The 23,110-nt window shown below is 41.0% G+C and overlaps 1 protein-coding gene across 1 annotated transcript; it reads left to right on the top strand.

The window, feature by feature from the left end:
• Positions 1-1,524: 1,524 nt before the first annotated feature.
• On the top strand, positions 1,525-4,536 carry LOC139835752 (uncharacterized). The gene is made up of 4 exons (XM_071825616.1): positions 1,525-1,614; positions 1,704-1,791; positions 2,903-3,302; positions 3,897-4,536. Exons 1-4 carry the CDS (start codon positions 1,525-1,527, stop codon positions 4,534-4,536), a joined length of 1,218 nt encoding a protein of 405 aa, XP_071681717.1.
• The last annotated feature ends 18,574 nt before the right edge of the window (positions 4,537-23,110 follow it).

Here is a 23,110-nt window from a genome sequence, read left to right as displayed (position 1 = left end):
TGGCTCTGGCTTGACAAAGTATGTTGTATGAACCCGGATCCTAGGGGCCAGGTGGTGGTAGAGGGATACTGTAGGTGGGGGCGTGGCCCTTAGGGAATGGTTCGGGTGATTACACACAGAAGGTCTCGGCCACGGTCTGCACCTGTCCTTTGAGCAAAATGTGCATCGAGGTAGAAGGATTGACCTGGCCATGTGGGTAAAGGTGTACAACCTCTCGAGAGTGAAAAATCTAAGTACTTAGCCGTGTCCCCGGTTATGGACAACTTGAGCGAACTGACAAGTCCTTGTTCGAAGATCTCCTCATCCCAATTTCTTAAATAAAATTTGATGGGTGAACAAGGGTAGGAAGGTACATTGGGGCTTTACCAATGTTACTGTTAATTGGTACATTGGGGATTTACCAATGTTACTATTAATTAGATTGAAAGAAAATGTTTTGATAAATGATAGGGAAAAATTGGCTTTATGCAAAATGAACTTGAGCTCTACCTGCCATATGTGCACGTAGGTGTAGGATGCCTTTTGAGTCCACAAAAGTGTCCTTGCCAATACAATTCCAAATGTATTGATTCCTTCGGGCTGCAACATTTGATGTTGCAGGTATCCCTAGTTGCTGAAGAAGATGTTAGGATCACGAGTCTTTGCCCAACATGTCTGCCTGTGGCATCCGTGAAGGAAGAGGACTCCATGCTATTTGCTTTCCGCTTGATGTTGAACTCTGATTTATGTTTATGCTAGCCCTTGAGCTAAGCAAGTTGTATCGAACTATTTTATTTTCGCTGGATCTTAGGTTGTAATGAAGATCTTTGCTATTTGGTATCTCATCTTAAACTGTGTGTGCTAGCAGTTCGATCCAGGGACTAGCACTAATGCACAGGGACTTGCACTATTTAAAGTGGGGTCACTACAGATGGTATCAGAGCACTGTGTTGCCCATAGGTTCGTGACCCTAGGTTCGGATTAGAAATAGGAAGACCTTAGGATGAAATTCCCTCTTATCTATCTAATCCTTTCTCTATTGAAAAGAAATGTTTGCAAATTTGTTTTCTGGTATTCTCACCTATTTCATCTTCAAAATAAGTCTTCATCATCTAGACGTCCAATCTTTAAAGACCTCAAGGAAGTGGAAGAGAAGCTAGAAGCATCCAAGATGGAAATAGAGTAGACCACCACTTTCTCTCCTTTATCAGACCAACGATATCTTAAAAACGCATTGATCATACCAAATTGTGGTATGACCATAATAGTTTGTTAGTGTTTTAAAAAAAAATTGCTTGCGTGATTTTATGGATTGTTTATTGTGTGACTTGTGTGTGCATGGGTAGGAAATTTTATTCCCTAGATCTGTCTATCTTGTTTCTCATCTATGCTAAACAACCACAAATGCCGCCAAGACGTGATCCAACCCAACTGGTAATTTTGGAATCCCAAGGTGTGGATGTAATCCTAGGCATGGATTGGATGACCACTTATGGAGGCATAATAGATTGTGCAAAGAGATCAATTACACTCACAACCCCAGAAATGAAGAGGATTCGTTTCAATTCAACCTTTGAGCTTAAAGGTAGTAAGGTCAACTCTCTTAAGGGGGTTAGCATGGAGACTGTGCTCGTTGTGAGAGAATACCCGGATGTGTTCCCGGAAGAGTTGCCAGGAATGCCACCAGACAGAGAAGTTGAATTTCTCATTGAGCTGTTGCACAGGCTGGACCAATAGCCAAGAGACCATACAAGATGGATGTAGAGGAATTGAAGGAGTTGAAGAAGCAGCTTAAGGAACAGTTGGAAAAAGGTTTCATCCGACCTAGTTCATCGTCATGGGGAGCCCCTTTTATGTTTGTGATGAAGAAAGATTCTAGCAAGAGATTGGTAATGGATTATCGATCACTCAATGAAGTCACTATTAAGAACAAGTACCCGTTGCCCAATATCAAGGACCTGTTTGACCAACTGAAGGAAGCAAAAGTATTTTCCAAAATCGATCTTCGATCGGGTTACTTCCAAATGAAGATCAGAGAGCAAGACATACCTAAGACCGCATTCACTACTAGATACGGTTTGTATGAGTATACAGTTATGCCATTTGGTCTAACCAATGCTCCGGCATATTTTATGGCCATGATGAACAAAGTGTTCATGGAATATTTGGATAAGTTTGTAGTAGTATTCATCGATGATATATTGATATACTCAAAGGATGAAGCCGAACATGAGAGGCACTTGCGCCTAATCATGGAGAAGCTTAGAGAGCACAAGTTGTATGCCAAGTTCAGCAAGTGTGAGTTCTGGTTGGATAGGGTTGGATTCCTTGGACATATAGTTTCGTGAAGGAGTCATGATTGATCCGAGTAAAGTTGCGGTGTGACAGTGGGAATCACCCAAGAATGCGAGGAGAGATCCGGAGTTTCCTAGGACTGTTGGATACTACCGGAGATTTATTGAGAATTTCTCCAAGATTGCAAAGCCCATGACAGCACTTTTGAAGAAGGAGAAGAAATTCATCTGGACTGATGAGTGTGAAGCTAGTTTTCAAGAGTTGAAGCAACGCCTAGTAAGTGCACCGGTTCTATGTTTGCCGGATATCAATAAGGATTTCCAAGTGTACTGCGATGCCTCTCGTCAAGGACTTGGAGGTGTTCTAATGCAAGATGGAAAAGTAGTGTGCTATGCTTCGCGACAACTCAAGAAGCATGAGAGAAATTACCCAACCCATGACTTGGAGCTAGCATCAGTTGTTCATACCCTGAAAGTGTGGAGGCACTACTTGATGGGAAAGCATTGTGATGTGTTCACAGACCATAAGAGCCTGAAGTACATATTCACTCAGAAGGAGCTGAACATGAGGCAAAGAAGATGGTTGGAGTTAATAAAAGATTATGATATGAATTTGCAATATCACCCAGGGAAGGCTAACGTTGTAGCCGATGCGCTGAGCCGTAAGAGCTATGTAAATGGCCTCATTGCTGGAGAATTACCCGAGGAACTGTGTGAACAATTTAAGGACCTCAGACTAGAGGTTGTGCCAAAAGGTTATTTGGCATCACTTGAAGTTCAGCCAACACTAATGGACAGAATTAGAGAAGCTCAAAAGTTAGACAAAGAAATAGAGGAGATTAAGGTCAATATGAGCGAAGGCAGAGCAAAAGGATTTCATGCAGATGAACAAGGAACCATATGGTTTGAGAAGCGTATCTGTGTACCCCAGGACCTAGAGCTTAGGAAGTTGATTTTCCAGGAAGCCCATGATTCACCATACTCCATTCATCCGGGTAACACCAAGATGTACATGGACGTGAAGGAAAGGTTCTGGTGGAGTAATCTGAAGAGAGACATCGCTGAGTATATTGCACTGTGTGATGTTTGTAGTAGAGTCAAGGCGGAACATCAGAAACCCGCAGGATTGTTGCAACCACTACCTGTACCAGAATGGAAATGGGAGAATATTGGAATGGATTTTATCACCGGACTGCCAAAGACTAGATCAGGATATGATTCTATTTGGGTCGTAGTCGACCGTCTGACTAAAGTGGCTCACTTTATACCCGTGAAGACCACCTATACAAGTGCCAAGTTAGCTAAGATATACATGAGCAGAATCATTTGTTTGCATGGAGTGCCCAAGAACATTGTGTCAGACAGAGGTACCCAGTTTACATCTCACTTTTGGCGTCAAATACATGAGTCTTTGGGAACTAGACTTGAGTTCAGCACAGCGTTTCACCCATAGACTGATGGACAGACTGAAAGAGTGAATCAAATCTTGGAAGATATGTTAAGAGCATGTGCATTGGACTATGGATCAAGTTGGGATGAAAATCTGCCTTATGCAGAGTTTTCATATAATAATAGCCACTAAGCTAGTATTGGTATGACACCCTTTGAGGCATTGTATGGAAGGAAGTGCACCACCCCATTGCTATGGAGTGGCGTAGGAGAAAGAAGTCTGTTTGGCCCAGACCTGATCAAGGATGCCGAAGAGAAGGTCAGACTGATCAGAGACAGATTGAAAATAGCTCAATCTAGACAGAAGAGCTACGCTGATTCAAAGCGTAGGGAAGTGACCTATGAGATAGGTGATAGAGCATACCTAAGAGTCTCACCCCTACGTGGTGTGAAGATATTTGGAGTCAAGGGAAAGTTAGCACCCCGCTTTGTAGGACCATTCAAGATCCTGGCTCGCAAAGGTGAAGTAGCATATGAGTTGGAACTGCCAGAATCTCTAGCTGCAGTTCACAGTGTGTTCCATGTAAGCCAACTGAAAAAGTGCCACCTAGAAATGGCAGAGACCCCGTTGAGAGATACAGTGCCACTTGAGGAGGTTCAGTTGGAGAGTGATCTCACATATGAAGAGAAGCCGATCAAGATACTGGAGACAGCGGAAAGAGTGACCCGTACGAAGACGATCAAATTTTGCAAGGTCCAGTGGAACCACCACACAGAGGAAGAAGCTACATGGGAACGAGAAGATGACCTCCGTGAAGATCATCCACACCTATTTGCTAGCCACTCCGATTCTCGAGGGCGAGAATCATCTTAAGGGGGGTAGGTTTGTAACATCCCAAATTTTTCAAATTCGAAAAGCATGCATTTCATACATGTGCATCATGACATTTTTGCATTTAGGGAAAAATTCTAAGTGCATTTCAAAAACCAAACACTAATATGGCGCTATTAGCCACTTATGCGTCTATGCGAACTTTGGTTTCAAAAGTATTTTAATTTGTTGCAAAAATGGTTCCAAAGTGAAGCCCTTTTCACAAGTAATCCAACGATATCTTATTTATATTTTTCTGACTTTTTTTGGTGCCTCAAATGCATTTTCAATTAAATAAGAAAAGGAGATAGAAAAATAAAAAATTTAAAAAAAGGGCCGACCCAACTGGGCCGACCGGTCGGCCAACTGGCCCAGCCCCCGACGAGCCTCCCCGCGCCCCAGCCCAGCCCCGCGCCGCTTCGTCCCAACCTCCCGTCAACCGCACGCACGCACAGGACGCGCACGTACAGCGACCACGCCGCCCACTCACCCATGACCTCCCTCGTCTCTCCCTCTCCTGTCCGAGACCACCCCCATAAAGAGCCCGGCCTCCTCTCCCTTTTCCCCTCTTTTTCCCTCTCAAACACGCCGCCAGGCTCGCAAAATTTCTCGCCGGAGTTCACCTCGCCGCCGCCTCCAGCCGGCAATCGCCGCCGGCGAGCCACTCTCTCAGGCCGGCGCGCTGCGCCCCCTAGCCCCGCCTCGTCGCGCCCCACGCCGTCCACGCCTCGGCTAGGCCGGAGAACGCCGGGAAGCGCGCGGCCGTGCCCCTCGAGCCGCCGCCGGCCATCTCCTCGTCGCCGGCCACGTCACCCGCCTGCATCAGCGCCACGCGTGCACCACGCGTACGCCCAGTCAGCGCCACCTGGGTAATCCCCTTTTTACTCCTTTTCTTCTTTCCAATTCCAGCAAATAAATCTGAGCCGTAGACGTTATGTTGATCCAACGGATCAAAGAGCGTGATCCGCGTGAAGAGGTATCGGCCAGTAGCAATGCGCCATGTGTCAGGGACACCACCCTAGTTTGCGTTTAATCTCGGTTTTGATAGTCCGCGCTTTGTAAAAATCGTATCCAGAGATATGCTTGTCCAAAAATCACAAACTTTATATCGTTGGAATCCTAAAAATCTGAGGAACATTTTGGGACAATAAAATGTGGACTTACAGAAGTTTGAGATTCATCCATATTTAAATGCCTCATTAGAGTATCGTGTCCATAAAATGAGATCTACATAACCTTTTCGAGTGATTCTTTTTGCTCATGCTTGAAAATGTAACCCTCTCTCCAGTAGTACAAAAACCATCATTTTTCTACTGTACCGAACACCTTTTTCAATTAATGGTAGTTGCCCTTCGCTAGTGCGACATAGATGGTTCGCAATAATTCAACCAACCATAAAACTTGACCATGGCATCATGCATATAGTGACAACCAGAGATCATTAAATGGAGTGCACTTGTGTAAATATCATATGCATATCATGTCTATGCTTGTGCATTTGTGTTGTGCATTATGTTTATCGTGCTATGTATGAATGCTTTTAGATTTAAATTTGTGACAATTTTGAATTGTATTTGCGAAGATTGCAACTCTTCCCTACGAAAAGGCAAGTGACACACACCAAAAGTCCCAGTTTTGATTCTTGCACTGTAGTGTTTTTATAGTAGACATGTCTAGGGTTTATGCTTTGTGCCTGCTAGTAAATCCTAGTAGTTTAGCTACACCACTCCTAGACTCCCTTAGCCGCCATTAAATTTAGTTGTTACCTGCTATGCCATGGAAAAAGGTTTTGATAGAGGTTAAGGAAAAACAACTAAGTTTAATGAATTACCTGGGTGAATGGTGGAGTTATGGAGATGGTGGCTGTATCAGGGGGCGAGACCCTGGTGTAGTGCACACTTGCGAAAAGTCACCCAGGCTTAAAGAGATTGTAGACAACCTTGCTCATTAGCTTCACGTACAACCACATGCTACTATGGCTCTGGCTTGACAAAGTATGTTGTATGAACCCGGATCCTAGGGGCCAGGTGGTGGTAGAGGGATACTGTAGGTGGGGGCGTGGCCCTTAGGGAATGGTTCGGGTGATTACACACAGAAGGTCTCGGCCACGGTCTGCACCTGTCCTTTGAGCAAAATGTGCATCGAGGTAGAAGGATTGACCTGGCCATGTGGGTAAAGGTGTACAACCTCTCGAGAGTGAAAAATCTAAGTACTTAGCCGTGTCCCCGGTTATGGACAACTTGAGCGAACTGACAAGTCCTTGTTCGAAGATCTCCTCATCCCAATTTCTTAAATAAAATTTGATGGGTGAACAAGGGTAGGAAGGTACATTGGGGCTTTACCAATGTTACTGTTAATTGGTACATTGGGGATTTACCAATGTTACTATTAATTAGATTGAAAGAAAATGTTTTGATAAATGATAGGGAAAAATTGGCTTTATGCAAAATGAACTTGAGCTCTACCTGCCATATGTGCACGTAGGTGTAGGATGCCTTTTGAGTCCACAAAAGTGTCCTTGCCAATACAATTCCAAATGTATTGATTCCTTCGGGCTGCAACGTTTGATGTTGCAGGTATCCCTAGTTGCTGAAGAAGATGTTAGGATCACGAGTCTTTGCCCAACATGTCTGCCTGTGGCATCCGTGAAGGAAGAGGACTCCATGCTATTTGCTTTCCGCTTGATGTTGAACTCTGATTTATGTTTATGCTAGCCCTTGAGCTAAGCAAGTTGTATCGAACTATTTTATTTTCGCTGGATCTTAGGTTGTAATGAAGATCTTTGCTATTTGGTATCTCATCTTAAACTGTGTGTGCTAGCAGTTCGATCCAGGGACTAGCACTAATGCACAGGGACTTGCACTATTTAAAGTGGGGTCACTACATATAGGTTGACCCAAAGTCAACATTTCATATCTATTATATGTGAGTATAATTTAATTGAAGTGCTACACTTCACATAGTTTTAAAACTTAAAATTTAATGAATTAAAATCTCTAAGTAATAATTCTCAAGGGTTCATTAGACTAAGTCAATCCCCCTGGTTATTAGTACTTAGGATCAAAATTTAAATGAGAGGTAGCTCTCATATTAGGGTTGAGTTTGAATTTCAATTTCAATGGCTCTAGAATTGACTACATAGCCATTTTATTGGATCTAGTCCATGATCATACAAACAACATGTCTATGTTATTGCATAATCAATTAGAGGACATCATTTGTGATTTATTAGAATTGGAATCAATTCAAAATCTATTCTGGTTAAATTTTAAATAAAGTTTGAATGTTTAGAAGTCCCTGTCTTGTCTTTTTTATCAAATTAAATCTACTATGAAATTGGAGGTGGGGCCAGTGGCATGGGATAGATAAATTCATGGGCTTTCCAACGGTATAAAGTTTGCTAAATTTGGTTTGGCAGATTTCAAACTATTCAAATTTTGCTAAACCATCAGCAGGGCAAATTTGAATAAAGATTAAATCCAATTTGAATTGCTGGGCTAGGCGGGAAAGCTAAACGGGCCGAAACGGTTTAAAAATCACTTCGCAGCCCAACAAGCAACCGGTGCGGGTGGGCTGCCCTGACGAGGTGGGGGCCACCTGTCAGCGGCTATTTAAACGCCGAAGCGGTACGCGAAATAGAAACCGTTGGATTAGAATGAGATCCGACGGCGTGTGAACGTCGTCGTCTCCGACGAGCGGCGAGCTCCCTGGCGGCGAGCCTAGGGGGTCGGAGGGCATACCATGCCGTTGCAGGTGTCTGGCAAGGTGTGCGGAGAAGGGGTAGTCGATGAGGAAGCCCTGGGTGCAGCGGCGGCGCTCGGGGAAGCTCCAATCGAAGCAGGGCTTCCGCGGGCTCCGGCGGACCTCAGCTTCCAATTGCTGCTGCTCCGGCGAGGTGGTGCTAAATTGAGGTGGGGAGAGTGTTCAGTGAAGGGAGGGGAGCAGATGGTGTGAAGGAGTTGTGGGCTGAGGAGCTCTATTTATAGCGGGCGATGGTGGCCGTGAGGTGCTGCCAGGGCGCGTCGACGGCGTGGCCTCTCCGTCGATCGAAGGGGCAAGACGAGGACGGCATCTTGTAGGCGTCGTCCTGGCGATGCTCGAGGACTAGCTGGCGCGGAGAAAAGGTGAAGGGATGGCTCGGGCGCTTGCAGGGTTTGCGGCAGGGCGTGCGGCATCTTTTCGTCGAGGACGATGGCGACGGTGCAGGGGCAGGCCTGGGCTTGTGTCTAACGTGTAGAGGGCGGGGTGGCGATGCTCGACGCAGGCGTAGCTTGGTCAGAGGAGGACGGGGGTGCTCGAGCGCGGGTTGTCCTTGCGACGCCAGAGCGCGGTCACCGCGCGTGCTAGCACGTCCTGGCCAACTTTGGGGGCGCGCGTTCTGGCCAATGCCGAGCGTTGGCGTTGCAGGGGCTTGTACCATCGTCGTCCTTGAGATGTGGAGATGCTCCAGGACAAGGGAATGGGTTGAAATGGTGGCCAGAGGTGGAGATGCCAAAGGTGGCCGGCATGGCCACGGTATGCATTAGTCTAGGGTTTCTTTTCTTCCTCCTCTCACTTTAATCGACCAAGGCCGATCTTGGGATGAAGCAGGGGTTGTAAGAGAGTGCAATGATCAAAGATTAAAGGGGTTTAGTGAAGAAACCAGAGGATAATAGGGTGTAGCTCAAATCTGGAATCATGCCTGCCACCTGTTCGATCATATGGCCGCATGAAGTTTTTGTTTGAATTTTGAAATTCTTTTTGGTGAATCTCATTTATATAATTAAAGTGAAGTATTGGTGGTGGTGGCACTCAATTTGGAGTTGTTTTGCAAAATGTCAAAAGTGACATGATCTTCACTTTATTTCAGCATACCCACTTGTCACCTTTATTTTGGTCAACCTAGTCAACTCTAGCCATGGTGGTCAACATCAAAGTTACTCACCTTGACATGGTCTTGGATGACATGGCTTTGGTTGACCAAGTTTAGTTCAAGAAATGAGAAAACCAGAGGGGTAAAGTAGTGAAGAAAATATTTTTGTGACAAGTGACCATTATCATATGTATGTGAGATTTTTGATTTCCTTGTGTTTGATTCTTGATCCAATGATGCAATTGTGTTAGTTTATCATATTTAAGTATTCTACAAGCAAGGGAGCAAGCAATTATGGCCTTGGTTGAGGATTTGCAATTTTGCATATTGTGTAAGTAAGTGAAAAATGGGTTTTTCCCATTTTCTCCAATTCCCCTCAAATTAGGGTTTGGTGATCTTGGTTAAGGTTCAAATAGCACTTGCTAAACATACTAACACTCATCATGGCAATTGCACAAAAGAATTCACTCAAATGCAAGAAACTATATGTGGCACTTATATGCATATAAAAAGTTTTTGTTAATTGCAAATTTTGGGTTTGGGGAAATTATCTTTCTTGTTTATTATTGTTGAAACTTGGGATGTTACACAGATGTATTACTCCTATTGATCTGTTGGCATGTGATTATACCTCTGAACTTTAATATGTGGGCTAATGGTTCATCTTGACGCTTTAATGTCATTGGTGGATTACTTAAATTAAAACATGTGGGCTTTATGGTTTCTAGCTAGATTAGAGGGAGATTAAGATAATATAGCATGGTTGCCTAGAATTGAATGGAATCAATCAATTGTTGTCTGCTTGTCCCTTGTTGCCTGAGAGATGATTAGTGATTGTCAATGAAAATGCCTCGTTGTTGCCTCTTATGGAATAGTGATCAGCCTTCTCCGATTGTCTCTTGTTGCCTATTAAAGATTTACTCCCTCTAATCACCGTTTGGGTATTAAGACAAGTTCTTAATTCCTAATAGCTAGTTTCCAATATTAAAATGTCTCCCAAAATGCGGAGACAGACATTTTAACCTTAACACAACATTTCTTTGTCTTTATTGTTTATTTTGCAGATAAAGGATAAGAAAATTGGGAAGATTTGGATTATGAAGATTTAGTTTAGAAATCTCTTGTATTCTTTTATAATTTTCTATTTCTTTTCTAACTTGTAATTTATTGAATAATGATATTTGTAATAAAGTTTGAATTATTTATTCATTTGGAATTATCAAATGTGTTTACTATTACATATTATGTTTATATACTTGTTTAGATTTAAAGTTCCAATTCAAATTCTTATTTGAATTTCTACCTTTCATATTTGAATTTGAATTCAAATTGTTTCCCTAAAACACATGAATTTACAAAGGTCATGTCGATGTTTAACGCACTCACGTCGATTACTAACTGAATTCCATCGATGTAAGAGAAACCTCGATCACTTTGATGGGTTTAAGCAAAAGCGCGAAAATTCCCCGGATTTTCTATGCATGAATGCAATGCACACATCTGTTTTCTCTCTTTTTGTAACCCCAAATACTGTGATATTGCAACCGGTTTTGCTGAACACAAAGGATTAAATATATCGAGTGGAAGGAGATATTTGCAGTAATTAAAGAGAACAAAGCTTGCAGTAAGTAGACAGAGCAGGATTACAGTGGATGAATTTATCAGTGTAAAGAAAAGGACCGGGGTCCACAGTTCACTAGAGGTGTATCTCCATAAAGATAAATAACATGTTGGGTGAACAAATTACGGCTGGGCAATTGATAGAATAAAGACCATACATGATAAGATGATTACTATGAGATTCGTTTGGGCATTACAACATAATACATAGACCGTAATCCAACTGCGTCTATGACTAATAATCCACCTTCCTGTTATCGTCCGAACCCCTTCCAGTATTAAGTTGCAAGCAATAGATTATTGCATTAAGCAATGTGTGTAAAGTAAACAATAGAATTACCCTCAGATAAAACATTGTTGTTTTCTCCCTAGTAGCAACAACACATCTACATTCTTAGAAGTTGTTGTCACTCTTCCAGAAAACTAGAGGCATGAACCTACTATCGAGCATAAATACCTCCTCTTGGAGTCACAAGCATCTACTTGGCGAGAGTATCTACTAGCAACGGAGAGCATGCAAGATAAAAATAACATATGCCAAGAATATATAATCGAGCTCAACATAGTATTTAATATTCATCGGATCCCAGCATACACAACATGTAGCATTACATAAGGATGATCTTGATCATATAGGGCAGCTCACAAGATCTAAATATGAGGCACAAATTGGATAAGACAACCATCTAGCTACTGCTATGGACTCATAGTCCAGGGATGAACTACTCACGCATCACTTCGGAGGCGGGCATGATGATGTAGATGCCTCCGGTGACGATTTCCCTCTCCAGCAGGGTTCCGGGAAGAGCTTCAGAACCCTCCCAAGCTAGGGTCGGCCGCGACGGAACTTTTCGTGGATGGAGCCTCAGGTGTTTAGGGTTTTCCCGAGATCATGAATAAATAGGCGGAAGGGTGAGGTCGGTGGAGGCTAGGGGGGGGCACACCACCTCTAGGCGCGGGCCAAGGCCAGGTCGTGCCTAGGTGTGGTCTGGCCGCCCTGCTGCCTTTCTTCGACCCCCCCCCCCCTCTGGACTTTGTCTTCGTTACGGTAAAATATTGACTTAGTCTTTTGTTTCATCCAATTCAAAGAATATTTCCTGTACAACTTTTCTAAAATACAAAACAGCAGAAAACAGGGAACTGGCACTGTGGCATCTTGTTAATAGGTTAGTGCCGAAAAATGTATAAAAGTGCAACAAAGAATGAGCAAAACATATACAAATTGGTGTAAAACAAGCATGTAGCATCAAAAATTATAGATACGTTTGCGCCATATCAGCATCCCCAAGCTTAACTCTTGTTCGTCCTCGAGTAGGTAAGTGATAAAAAAATAATTTTTGTGGTGATATGAAGCCAGCACAATCTTGATCAAGCATTGTAAGCTGGGATCAAAGTACTCTAAACATAGGTATGATAGATGCAATTCTAACAATAGAACTTAGCAACTACTACCTCTGGACTTATTTAATTGACGCTAACCACTTGCTAATGATATGTGTGGCCATGCCTCCCTCCGTGTCGATTAAATCTGACCAGAGGGAGTATGTTATAACATGAGTAGTAACTCAAACAAAGAATCATAAATAATTGTGCTTTGAAAGCAATTGTTTATTTATGAGCATAGAGAAAACATAGCAATGTGGTACTTAGCATGTCCTTTATGAAGTAGCAAAACAGAAATGCTAGGACACCTTTAAAGTTCAAAGGGTGACTAGATACAAGTAATTTAAGAACAAGCAATAGTATAATCATGAATCAATCAATAATAATTTTGGGACTATGCATATTGCACTAAGAATGAAAACTATGCTCTCCTAATTGGTGCATAAAGAAAAAGATTAAGACTCAATATAAAAGTAAAAGAAAGGCTCTTTGCAGAGTAAGCAAGATTAACAAGTTTTATAAACCTTCAAAAAAGTATGGTACTCATTAGCTTTGAGCTCTCATTGCCCCTATCATAAGCATCTTGAATGATTAAAGTTAATGTGCTGGAAAATATGAGCCATATGCTTGACAAATCATAATTTGAAAATCTCATGCCCCTTGAATACGAGTACTTAATACTCATGCTACTCAACTTAGGTTCCACATAAGTTCTTGTTATTGTAAGTATACATGTATCATCGAGAACCGCCAACGGGGTACCTCCTGCCCCATGATATAGAAGTACTCATGTAGGAGCAATCTCATGCCAAAATGACAAGACAAACAGACAAAGAGAATCTCAGCAATATTTTTATTTACTATGGGTATAGCTTTTTATTGAAAATTCTTCATAGAATGTTCACTATGGTTCCCTTAGAATGTTCACTATGGTTCCCTGTAAATTGTCACCATGAATGATGCATGGCTTAGATTAGCGGCCCATGCGTTTCTCTAACACATATACAAACTCCATGGACTTACAAGTTTCTATTTTATTTTGCACCACTAGGCATCCATAAAAAAAAGAACATGACATCAACTAAATATAAATGAGTACAATGTTAAAAGCGTTCCCCATGAAAGCATGGTTGTGCTAACTCGCAACATGCAATTTGCAAACATATAAACTTCATAAGATAGTCACAATGCTCAAGTTTATTAAATGTAAGAAAGTAAATGTACCATGAAGTTCATGAGAGCTTTACTTACTAATTCTCTCATGCCAAAATTTAATTTGGAAAATAAAAAATATGATGAATATACTTGGAATAGCAATAATGCTAGTAGGTAGATATGGTGGACACAATTGGAAAATTTTGGTTTATTGGTGGTTGGATGCACAAGTAGAGCTCATACTCAGTACAGGAGGGGGCTAGCAAAAGACTTGGAGCGACCAACTAAGAGAGCAATAATGGCCATAATCATGCATAGCAACAAAAACATTACCAATCAAAGCATAAAGTGATATTACAAGTCAAAAACTAAATGATCATAGAGGCTTTAGTTGACTGGTTATAGTCATAACATGGTATAAGCATGTACCAAGTCAACCCAATAAAGCATCAAAGGATAATACCACAATATTATGCTTTTATGATGGAGACAACACATGATTCTTTCAATACCACATTATGCACTCTCAGCTATTTGAGACAAGTCATGCTACAATAATAAATACTAAGCATATGACAAGAATAACATCCAACATGACATGCCAAAGTCTATACCACAGTCTAGACAAGCTTCCTTTTGCATCACTATAGGCATAAAACATTTTACTCGTCTCCAACACCAATCAACTTATTTTAAATAGCTCTCAGAGATGAAATTTTTTTGAACAAGAGAGCTAATCATACATAAATAAAGAATACTAACGAGGTCTGAATAAAATTAGAATCAAAAATCAAGAGCTAAACGCAGTACTTGAAAACTAGAACACTCGCAAAACAATAAGAGCGAAAACTAGAGCGTTCTATGCAATTAAAACGGAGTGTGTCTCTCTCCAAAACAAATATGCTGGGATCCAATCATATGCTACAGAAAAAAACAAAACAAAAACAAAAATAAAGATGATCCAAGAACAACACATAGCGTATGAAGCAATCGCATAGAAACATGACCTATTGCTTTATTGATGAAGAGGGGATGCCTTGGGCATACCCAACCTTTGACGTTTGTACCTCTTGGATATTTATTGGGGTGAAATGGGCCTCCCCAATGTTGAGCTTTTGTCCATTCTTCATCTTATCACATCATTCTACTCTCCCTACACTTGAAAACTTCCTTCATACAAAACTTCACATAAATCTTTATTAGCAGCATTGGTACAATCAAAATAACAAATCCACTTGCATTCAGTTATAACATATATAAAACATATATTAAAGTATTATCTACTATATCGACCTCTTCAAAAAGCCCTTTGATCAAAAGAACTTAAAAAGAAAGAGATTAAGAGGCAAATGCAAGTAGTGGCAGAAATCTGTCAAAACAGAACAACATGTAAAGATCGATTTTTAAAAAAAACTCTTCTGTTGCTCAGTTTGAAAAGTGTTGAACTAACGAAAGTTAGATAATAACCTAGGACATATGTAAAAAAATAGCAGCTCAAAATTCCGCATTGGTTGTTTATAGGAATTTTTATGGTGATAGCAGAGAATCTGTTTTCAGGACAGCAACTTCCCCAAATCTTATTTCCTTCCTATTAGAGGCTATTCTTGGCACAAAAATGAAATAAAAATGATAAGGAGAGGTTATCTATACTTCTTATAAAGAAAACCCCCACTAACGGCAATTAATGTTAGTCTATCTCTACATGCAAGCCATCCACATGATCTATTCCAATAGCCAATCAAATATCCATGTCATCCCCACTAACATTTATTATTGATGTATCCTTCCATGCAAGCTATCTATGTCACCATTTTTTGATTAAAATGTCCACATAGCTAATTTATAGCCATCAAATATAGAAAATAATGTGAATTAAATTTAGCATCTCAATGATTTTGGAAAATTGAATATTTCATACTTCTACAGACAATTCATATTACATATGTATTATACGATTTTATTTAGACAATATAATTTATTAGAAGACTCCCGCTGCAACGCGCGGGGTATCCTTCTAGTTACAGAGGTAATAACTTCCAAGACTCAACAAAAGAAAAATTACAGAAATAAAACATGGGTTATCTCCCAAGAGTGTTTTTCTTTAACGTCTTTCAGCTAGGCGCAGAAAAAGAGCTAGCATCAAGTATTATCAAGTGACGAAGCATCAAGATCAATCACTTCCTCTAAAACACAACTTGTCAAAATAGGCACTTTGGATACCCCTGGAGATGATTCAACATGTAAACCACTCTTAGTTGTACTAAAAGTTTTATCAATTTTAAACATATAATGGGGTTTTGGTTTAGGTACCTTGAAAACATACATAAAATTTTGCTATTTTCCCACAAAAGCTTTCTCATTCTTAAACCCAAGAGAAGAAATAGTTGAAATTAAAGTTTCCATAGCCTCCTCTAGTTTACCAATTCTAAGGTTTATATTATCATGGGTATTGCTAGCTTCTAAAACAGTGATTCTTTTATTGATACTTTCCATTAATTCATTAATTTGGCTAGCATTATCAAGGCAATTTGGAAAACTTTTCTCTAGAGAGGTCAGTCTTTCTACAAACTCTTCCAAAGTGATCTCCGTTTTAACAACATTAGTAGGTGGGATTCCGACCAAGTTTTCCAGTAAATTGCAGGCTTCCAAAGCGGGAGTACCCAGAAAATTACTACCGTGAGATTATCCAAAACATATCTATTCCAGCTTGATAACCAACATAAAAATTTCTAAGGAGGATCATGGTACAATATTTTTTAGTACATCTATGATGAGCATTACTTATTCTATACCAAGCATCTTTCAAACTTTCTCCCCCTGGTTGCTTAAAAGAACAAACTCAACTTTAGGAATACTCATTTTAGCAAAATTAAAACTAAGCAACATAAATAACAGCTATAATAGAAACTGATTTTTTTTGTTTTTGATCTAAAGAAGCAGACAAGATAAAGTAAACTAAGCAAAACAACAACAAAAATAATGAGATTAGAGATGAGAGACTCCCCTTGCAGAAATCATCTTTCTCCCCAGCAACAGCGCTAGAAAATTAGCTTGATGAGCGTAGATTGCACACCGTTGGGGAACCCCAAGAGGAAGGAATGATGAGCACAATAGCAAGTTTTACCTCAGTAAGAAATCTAGGTTTAATCGACCAGTAGGAGAAAGACGTAACTTCTGAAGGTGTTGCTAGCTGACTATTGGCAGGACGCACTACCGATGTCAGCAACAACGTGGAACCTGCACACAACACAACCAAAATATTTTGCCCCAACTTACAGTGAGGTTGTCAATCTCACCGGTTTTGCTAAACACAAAGGATTAAATGTATTGAGTGGAAGGAGATGTTTGCAGTAATTAAAGAGAACAGAGCTTGCACTAAATAAACAGAGCAGGATTGCAGTGGATGAATTTATCAGTGTAAAAGAAAGGACCGGGGTCAACAGTTTAGTAGAGGTGTCTCTACATAAAGATAAATAACATGCAGGGTGAACAAATTATAGCTGGGCAATTGACATAATAAAGACCATACATGATAAGATGATTACTATGAGATTCGTCTGGGCATTACAACATAATACATAGACCGTAATCCAACTGCGTCTATGACTCATAATCCACCTTTCTTGTTATCGTCCAAACCCCTTCCAGTATTAAGTTGCAAGCAACAGATTATCACAATAAGCAATGTGTGTAAAGTAAACAATAGAATTACCCTCAGATAAACATTGTTGTTTCTCCCTAGTAGCAAAAGCACATCTACATTCTTAGAAGTTATTGTCACTCTTCCAGAAAACTATAGGGATGAACCTACTATCGAGCATAAATACCCCCTCTTAGAGTCACAAGCATCTACTTGGCCAGAGTATCTACTAGCAATAGAGAGCATGCAAGATCACAAATAACATATCACAGAATATATAATTGTCGAGGGTACTCCTCGGCAATGCCCTCCGATTGGGGCTTAGGGTTGGCGGAATCCTATAAGCTGACACGAGATATCGGTTCACAGACAAGCGGGGAGAGCGATTTACCCAGGTTCGGGGCCCTCGATGAGGTAAAACCCTTACGTCCTGCATGTCTGTTCTTGATTATGAAGATAATGGGTTACAATGGGGTGCCGAATAGTTCGGCTGAGATCTCATCGAGAGGCCAAGCGCTGCGGCGACCTAGCTCTAGACTTTTTGGTGGCTAAGGCTGCTAAGATTGATTGTGTGTGCCTCGGCAGCCCTCTCCTGGCCTTTATATAGGAGGCCAGGTCTCAAGAAGTATAATAGAGTACGACTAGGTTTACAGTAGTTTTGAATCTAATCTTTCCTTGTTCGGCTGCTTCCTTGTCTTGCCCGTCAAGGATTCTTCTGGTGCACCGCCCAGTTGGCCCATCTTGCTTTCAAGTGTCTTCATGGGCCTCCAACTAGTCAGTACGGGATAGGGCAACGTCGGTTGATACGTCGCAAACGTATCTATAATTTTTTATGTTCCATGCTTGTTTTACATCAATTACTATATGTTTTAAGTGACTAACCTATTAATAGTTGCAAAAGTGCACAAGTTCTTGGTTTTAACTTTGTTGTGCAGGAAATAGGCAAATATGGAAGGAAATAGCTCATTATGGTGAAATCTGGAATTTCCCAGAATCTGTCCCTGCTGAACACTTTTCAAATATAGCTTCGAAACTCCATCAAAACGACGTCCAATGGAAAAGTCGTAAACTACAAAGTTGTACAGAATTTCAAGACGAACAATTTGGACATCTTATTCGTCTAGAACGGACAACAAATGCATCCGGAAGAGCAGAATTACTGCGGAGGTTCGTGCAGTCTCGGGACTCCGAAAATTGGTGACGTATTTGACACAAACTCTTTCCATACCTGGATATTTCGGCCCAGCCACGAGTTGTGAGGCTCATGAAGGACAGAGGGGAGTCCTAGGAAGGTTCTAGAGGTGCACAAGAGCCCTTGGATAAAAGGGGCATCCATCCCATGGCCTAGATTGCATCTCCAACACTATATATTGATGGGAAACCCTATTTTTGGAGGCCCCCAAGCATTATCACGAAAATCCTCGCCAAGGAGGGGGAAACACTCATGTACACCAGCACCAACTCAAGGAAGAAGAAGGCTAAGGGGCGGCGCTCCCCCATGATGCCGGCGGCGGGGAAGGAGTCCCCCGTGCCACCGCCGGCGCCGCCCACGCCTCCGCCTCCCGGCGCTCCTCGCTGAGCCCCCTAACATCTTCACCGTCATCTCCATCACCAACTCCTCATTGTATTCAGTGGTCCATCCTCTCACAAACCTCTGTACCGCCCTATGTAACACATGGTGTTTGATGCTATAAGTTATAATCCTATGATCTATGTCATGTTACCTTAGTTTATTTGTTCTTTGATTGATTGGTTGTTTCTCTTTGGTTCATTAGAGTTGTATGTTGATATGTTACCGTCCTTGGTGCCCATTATATTTGTGCGCGCATGGATCAAGCACCATAGGGTTGGTAGTACGTGTATACTAGAAGGGGGAAGTTCTGCCGGAGTGACAGAAACCTAAGGACGCGAACCGGATAGTTGCATGTATGGGAGTAAGAGGACAATTTACTTAAGGCTATGGTTGGGAAAACCTTAATGCTTGCTAGTATTTACGGATGTTTGCTAGCAAGCCAATCATATAGTACTTGTAATCCCGGAGGGAGAGCATGTATATTTAGCCTCTCCTACATAGAAAGCTGCATCGGAGACATTGAACCCAAGATCTTCACTAATTGATCTTGGACAAAGCCACCACTATTACCACCGCCTTTCCACACTCATGGTACTGTTAGTTTAGTTTGTTTTATTGCTGCAGCACTAACATTTATTCCGTGTATTTTATTGTTCTGCAAAGTCACCTCTCATACCCGTTATCGCTCTAGTTTTATTTACTAGATATTGCAAACGCTTAGTGTGCGTAGAGTTGTATCAGTGGTTGATAGAACTTGAGAGAATGTTTATCCTATCTTTAGCTCCTCGTTGGGTTCGACACTCTTACTTATCGAAAAGGCTACACGCGATCCCCTATACTTGTGGGTTATCAAGACCTTTTCTGGCGCCGTTGCCGGGGAACCATAGCGTAGGTGAATATTTTCGTGTGCATTTATTTGCTTTATCTCTAAGTAGTTTTACTTCCTGTACCTAGTTGTTATCTATCTCTTGTATGGATAGGGAATGCGAATTATAAAAAAACTTAGTTGTACTTCTTATATAAAAAAATAAAAAAATGTTTTCAGAAAAGAAAAGTGATTGGAAAGATGAGTAATGGTGAACTAGGGGTCGACCTTGAACACTTGTGTTCATGCCTGCGAAACCAAAACAATTCTTTCCATGGAAGATTTTCATTAAAAACACGTAAATAGTGTATATAGTGTATATAGTGTACATATCCCACTGTAAATAGAATGTATAGATAACCCCTAGTTTGTTATGCAGGTTTGTCACTATGCTGCCTAGAAAACAGATTTCCTGTGCTCCACTGTAGAAAATTTTAAAATCACCAGAACGTGCTCTTGATCTGAAATTTCTTGAGTGCATAGTAGTGCTCTCTATCTAACTTTCGTTAGTTCTAACTTTTCTGATTTGAGGTACGTAGATAGATCTAATAATTCAATCTTTACGGACTGATTCTGTTGAGACAGATTTCCTGTGCTGTGCTGCAAAAATTCGTGAAAAATCTCAGTATGGCATTTGATCTGAAATTTTTTGTGCATAGACCTGAGGTTATGATCTGTCTTTCATTAATCATGAGTTTTTTGATTTGAGCTACGTAACTATCTCATTGAGTGACATCATTATAGAGTGTTCAGTTTTGACAAATTTCTATTCTCTTTGTTTAAATATTGTACTTAGGATTCAAAAGTTTCCTTCGTTTTCGACGTACGATTGAAATAATAAGAAACCTCAGTATTACAATGGCTAAATATTTCATAGATTTTATAGAAATTAGGGATACTTGAACACTTGTGAATTTTATTTAATGAGTACTAACCTACTAATGAGTTTTGTGAAGCTTTATGTGGATGCAGTTTTTAAGTTCCAATCAATATGGTGATATGAGATGAGTAAGAGGATGCAAGAGCTCAAGCTTGGGGATGTGTAGATGGATCCCAAGAGAATATTCAAGAAGATGCAAATATCTAAGCTTGGGGATGCCCAAGGCACCCCCCTATTCATCAACCAACATGACGTTGTCTCCTTCAAACTCAATATTACCCATCCATATGTAAGCATTATATATAGTTGCTTTTATTATCTTTGGTTTTATCCTATTTAGTTTTATTAGGTTCTTTATTTGGTTCTTGTTTCTTTGTCAGTTTCACTTATAATTGGAAAAAAACAAAAAGAAAAAAAGAGGGGTTTGAGAGCTCCATCAAATAATAATGCCCATCTTAAATGGCTATAAAGAAAGAGCTTTATGGGAGACAACCCAATATGTTTATATTTCTGTTATTTACTGCTTCGTTGAGTCTTGGAAGTCATTACTACTGTAATGACCTCTTCTTATCATGTTTGTTTTGTTTTTGTGCCAAGAATTGCCTCTAATGGTAAGAAAGTGGTATTTGGGAGATTTGCAATCTTGTTTACTGTTTCTGGTTCGTCACGAGAAAAATCGCCAAAAATCACCAGAACGTAAGTTTGAGCTGCCAATTTACGAGCATATTCCCCAGGTATGTATCTAACTTTCATTAGTTCAGAGTTTTTCGAGTTACACAGCGTAACTATTTTTCAAAAATCAATTTTTACGAACTGTTCTATTTTGACAGATTCTTGCACGGTTTTGCATTTGCATCTTTTTGCCCACCTTTTTGAGTTCTCTTGATCAAAGAACCTTATTGAAGTTGTGCTACAGTAGCTAATGCTTATTAAAATGTTTTGCATATGGCATACTGAACTTTGTAGATTTGGTTAATATTATCATTGCACTAACGCTGCTAATGAGATTTGTGATGAGTTTTGTATGAAGGAAGTTTTCAAGTGTAGAAAAGAAGAATGATGAAACGAGATGAAGAATGGACAATAGCTCAAGCTTGGGGATGCCCATGTCACCCCAAGATATATTCAAGAAGTACAAGCGTCAAAGCTTGGGGATGCCTGATACGTCCAATTTGCATCACTATTTTATATCATAATTTGCTGTTATTCATTGATATATTTCATATTTGGACATAATACTTATGTTATTTCATCTATTTTGCATGTTTCATGATTATTGGAGGATCGAGCACCGGAGCCAGGATTCTGCTGAAAAAAGCACCGTCAGAACGCAATATTTCGGAAGATCAACTGTGGAAGGAAATTATACCAAAAATCCTATTTTTCCAGATGACGAAGGAAGCCAGAAGGGGGAGCCGAGGGGACCCAAGGTGGGCCCAGACCTTAGGCCGGCGCGGCCCATGGCCTGGCCGCGCCACCTGGTGAGGAGGGGGCCCCACAGCCCCTCTCGCCTCCTTTTCTTCGCGAAATCCTTCGTCCCGAAAACCTAAGCCACAGAGGGTACCTCGCGAAGAGTTACAGCCGCCTCTGCGGGGCGGAGAACACCAGAGAGAAAAGAGCTCTCCGGCGGGCTGAGATCCGCCGGGGAAATTCCCTCCGGGAGGGGGAAATCGATGCCATCGTCACCGTCATCGAGCTGGACATCATCTCCATCACCATCATTATCATCTCCACCATCATCACCGCCGTCTCCACCGCTGGACATCGTCACCGCCGTAGCAATTTGGGTTTGATCTTGATTGTTTGATAGGGGAAACTCTCCCGGTATTGATTTCTACTTGTTATTGATGCTATTGAGTGAAACCGTTGAACCAAGGTTTATGTTCAGATTGTTATTCATCATCATATCACCTCTGATCATGTTCCATATGATGTCTCGTGAGTAGTTCGTTTAGTTCTTGAGGACATGGGTGAAGTCTAAATGTTAGTAGTGAACTATGGTTGAGTAATATTCAATGTTATGATATTTAAGTTGTGGTGTTATTCTTCTAGTGGTGTCATGTGAACGTCGACTACATGACACTTCACCTTTATGGGCCCTAGGGAATGCATCTTGTACTCGTTTGCCAATTGCGGGGTTGCCGGAGTGACAGAAACCTAAACCCCCGTTGGTATATCGGTGCAGCAGGGATAGCAGGATCTCAGAGTTTAAAGCTGTGGTTAGATTTATTCTTAATTACTTTCTTGTAGTTGCGGATGCTTGCAAGGGTTATAATCACAAGTATGTATTAGTCCTAGGAAGGGCGGTACATTAGCACAGGTTCACCCACACAACACTTATCAAAACAATGAAGATTAATTAGCCGTATGTAGCGAAAGCACTAGACTAAAATCCGTGTGTCCTCGAGAACGTTTGGTCATTATAAGTAAACAAACCGGCTTGTCCTTTGTGCTAAAAAGGATTGGGCCACTCGCTGCAATTGTTACTCTCGCACTTTACTTACTCGTACTTTATTCATTGTTACATCAAAACCCCACGAATACTTATGCTCGAGCATTTACGGTGAATCCTTCATCGAAGCGCTTGTCAACACCTTACGCTCCTTGTT

This window comes from Lolium perenne, chromosome 2, assembly GCF_019359855.2.
Source record: "Lolium perenne isolate Kyuss_39 chromosome 2, Kyuss_2.0, whole genome shotgun sequence".
In the NCBI taxonomy this organism is placed as follows: Eukaryota; Viridiplantae; Streptophyta; class Magnoliopsida; order Poales; family Poaceae; genus Lolium; species Lolium perenne.
The sequence above is the reverse complement of the archived record's forward strand: the minus strand, read 5'-3'. Positions and strand labels throughout refer to the sequence as shown.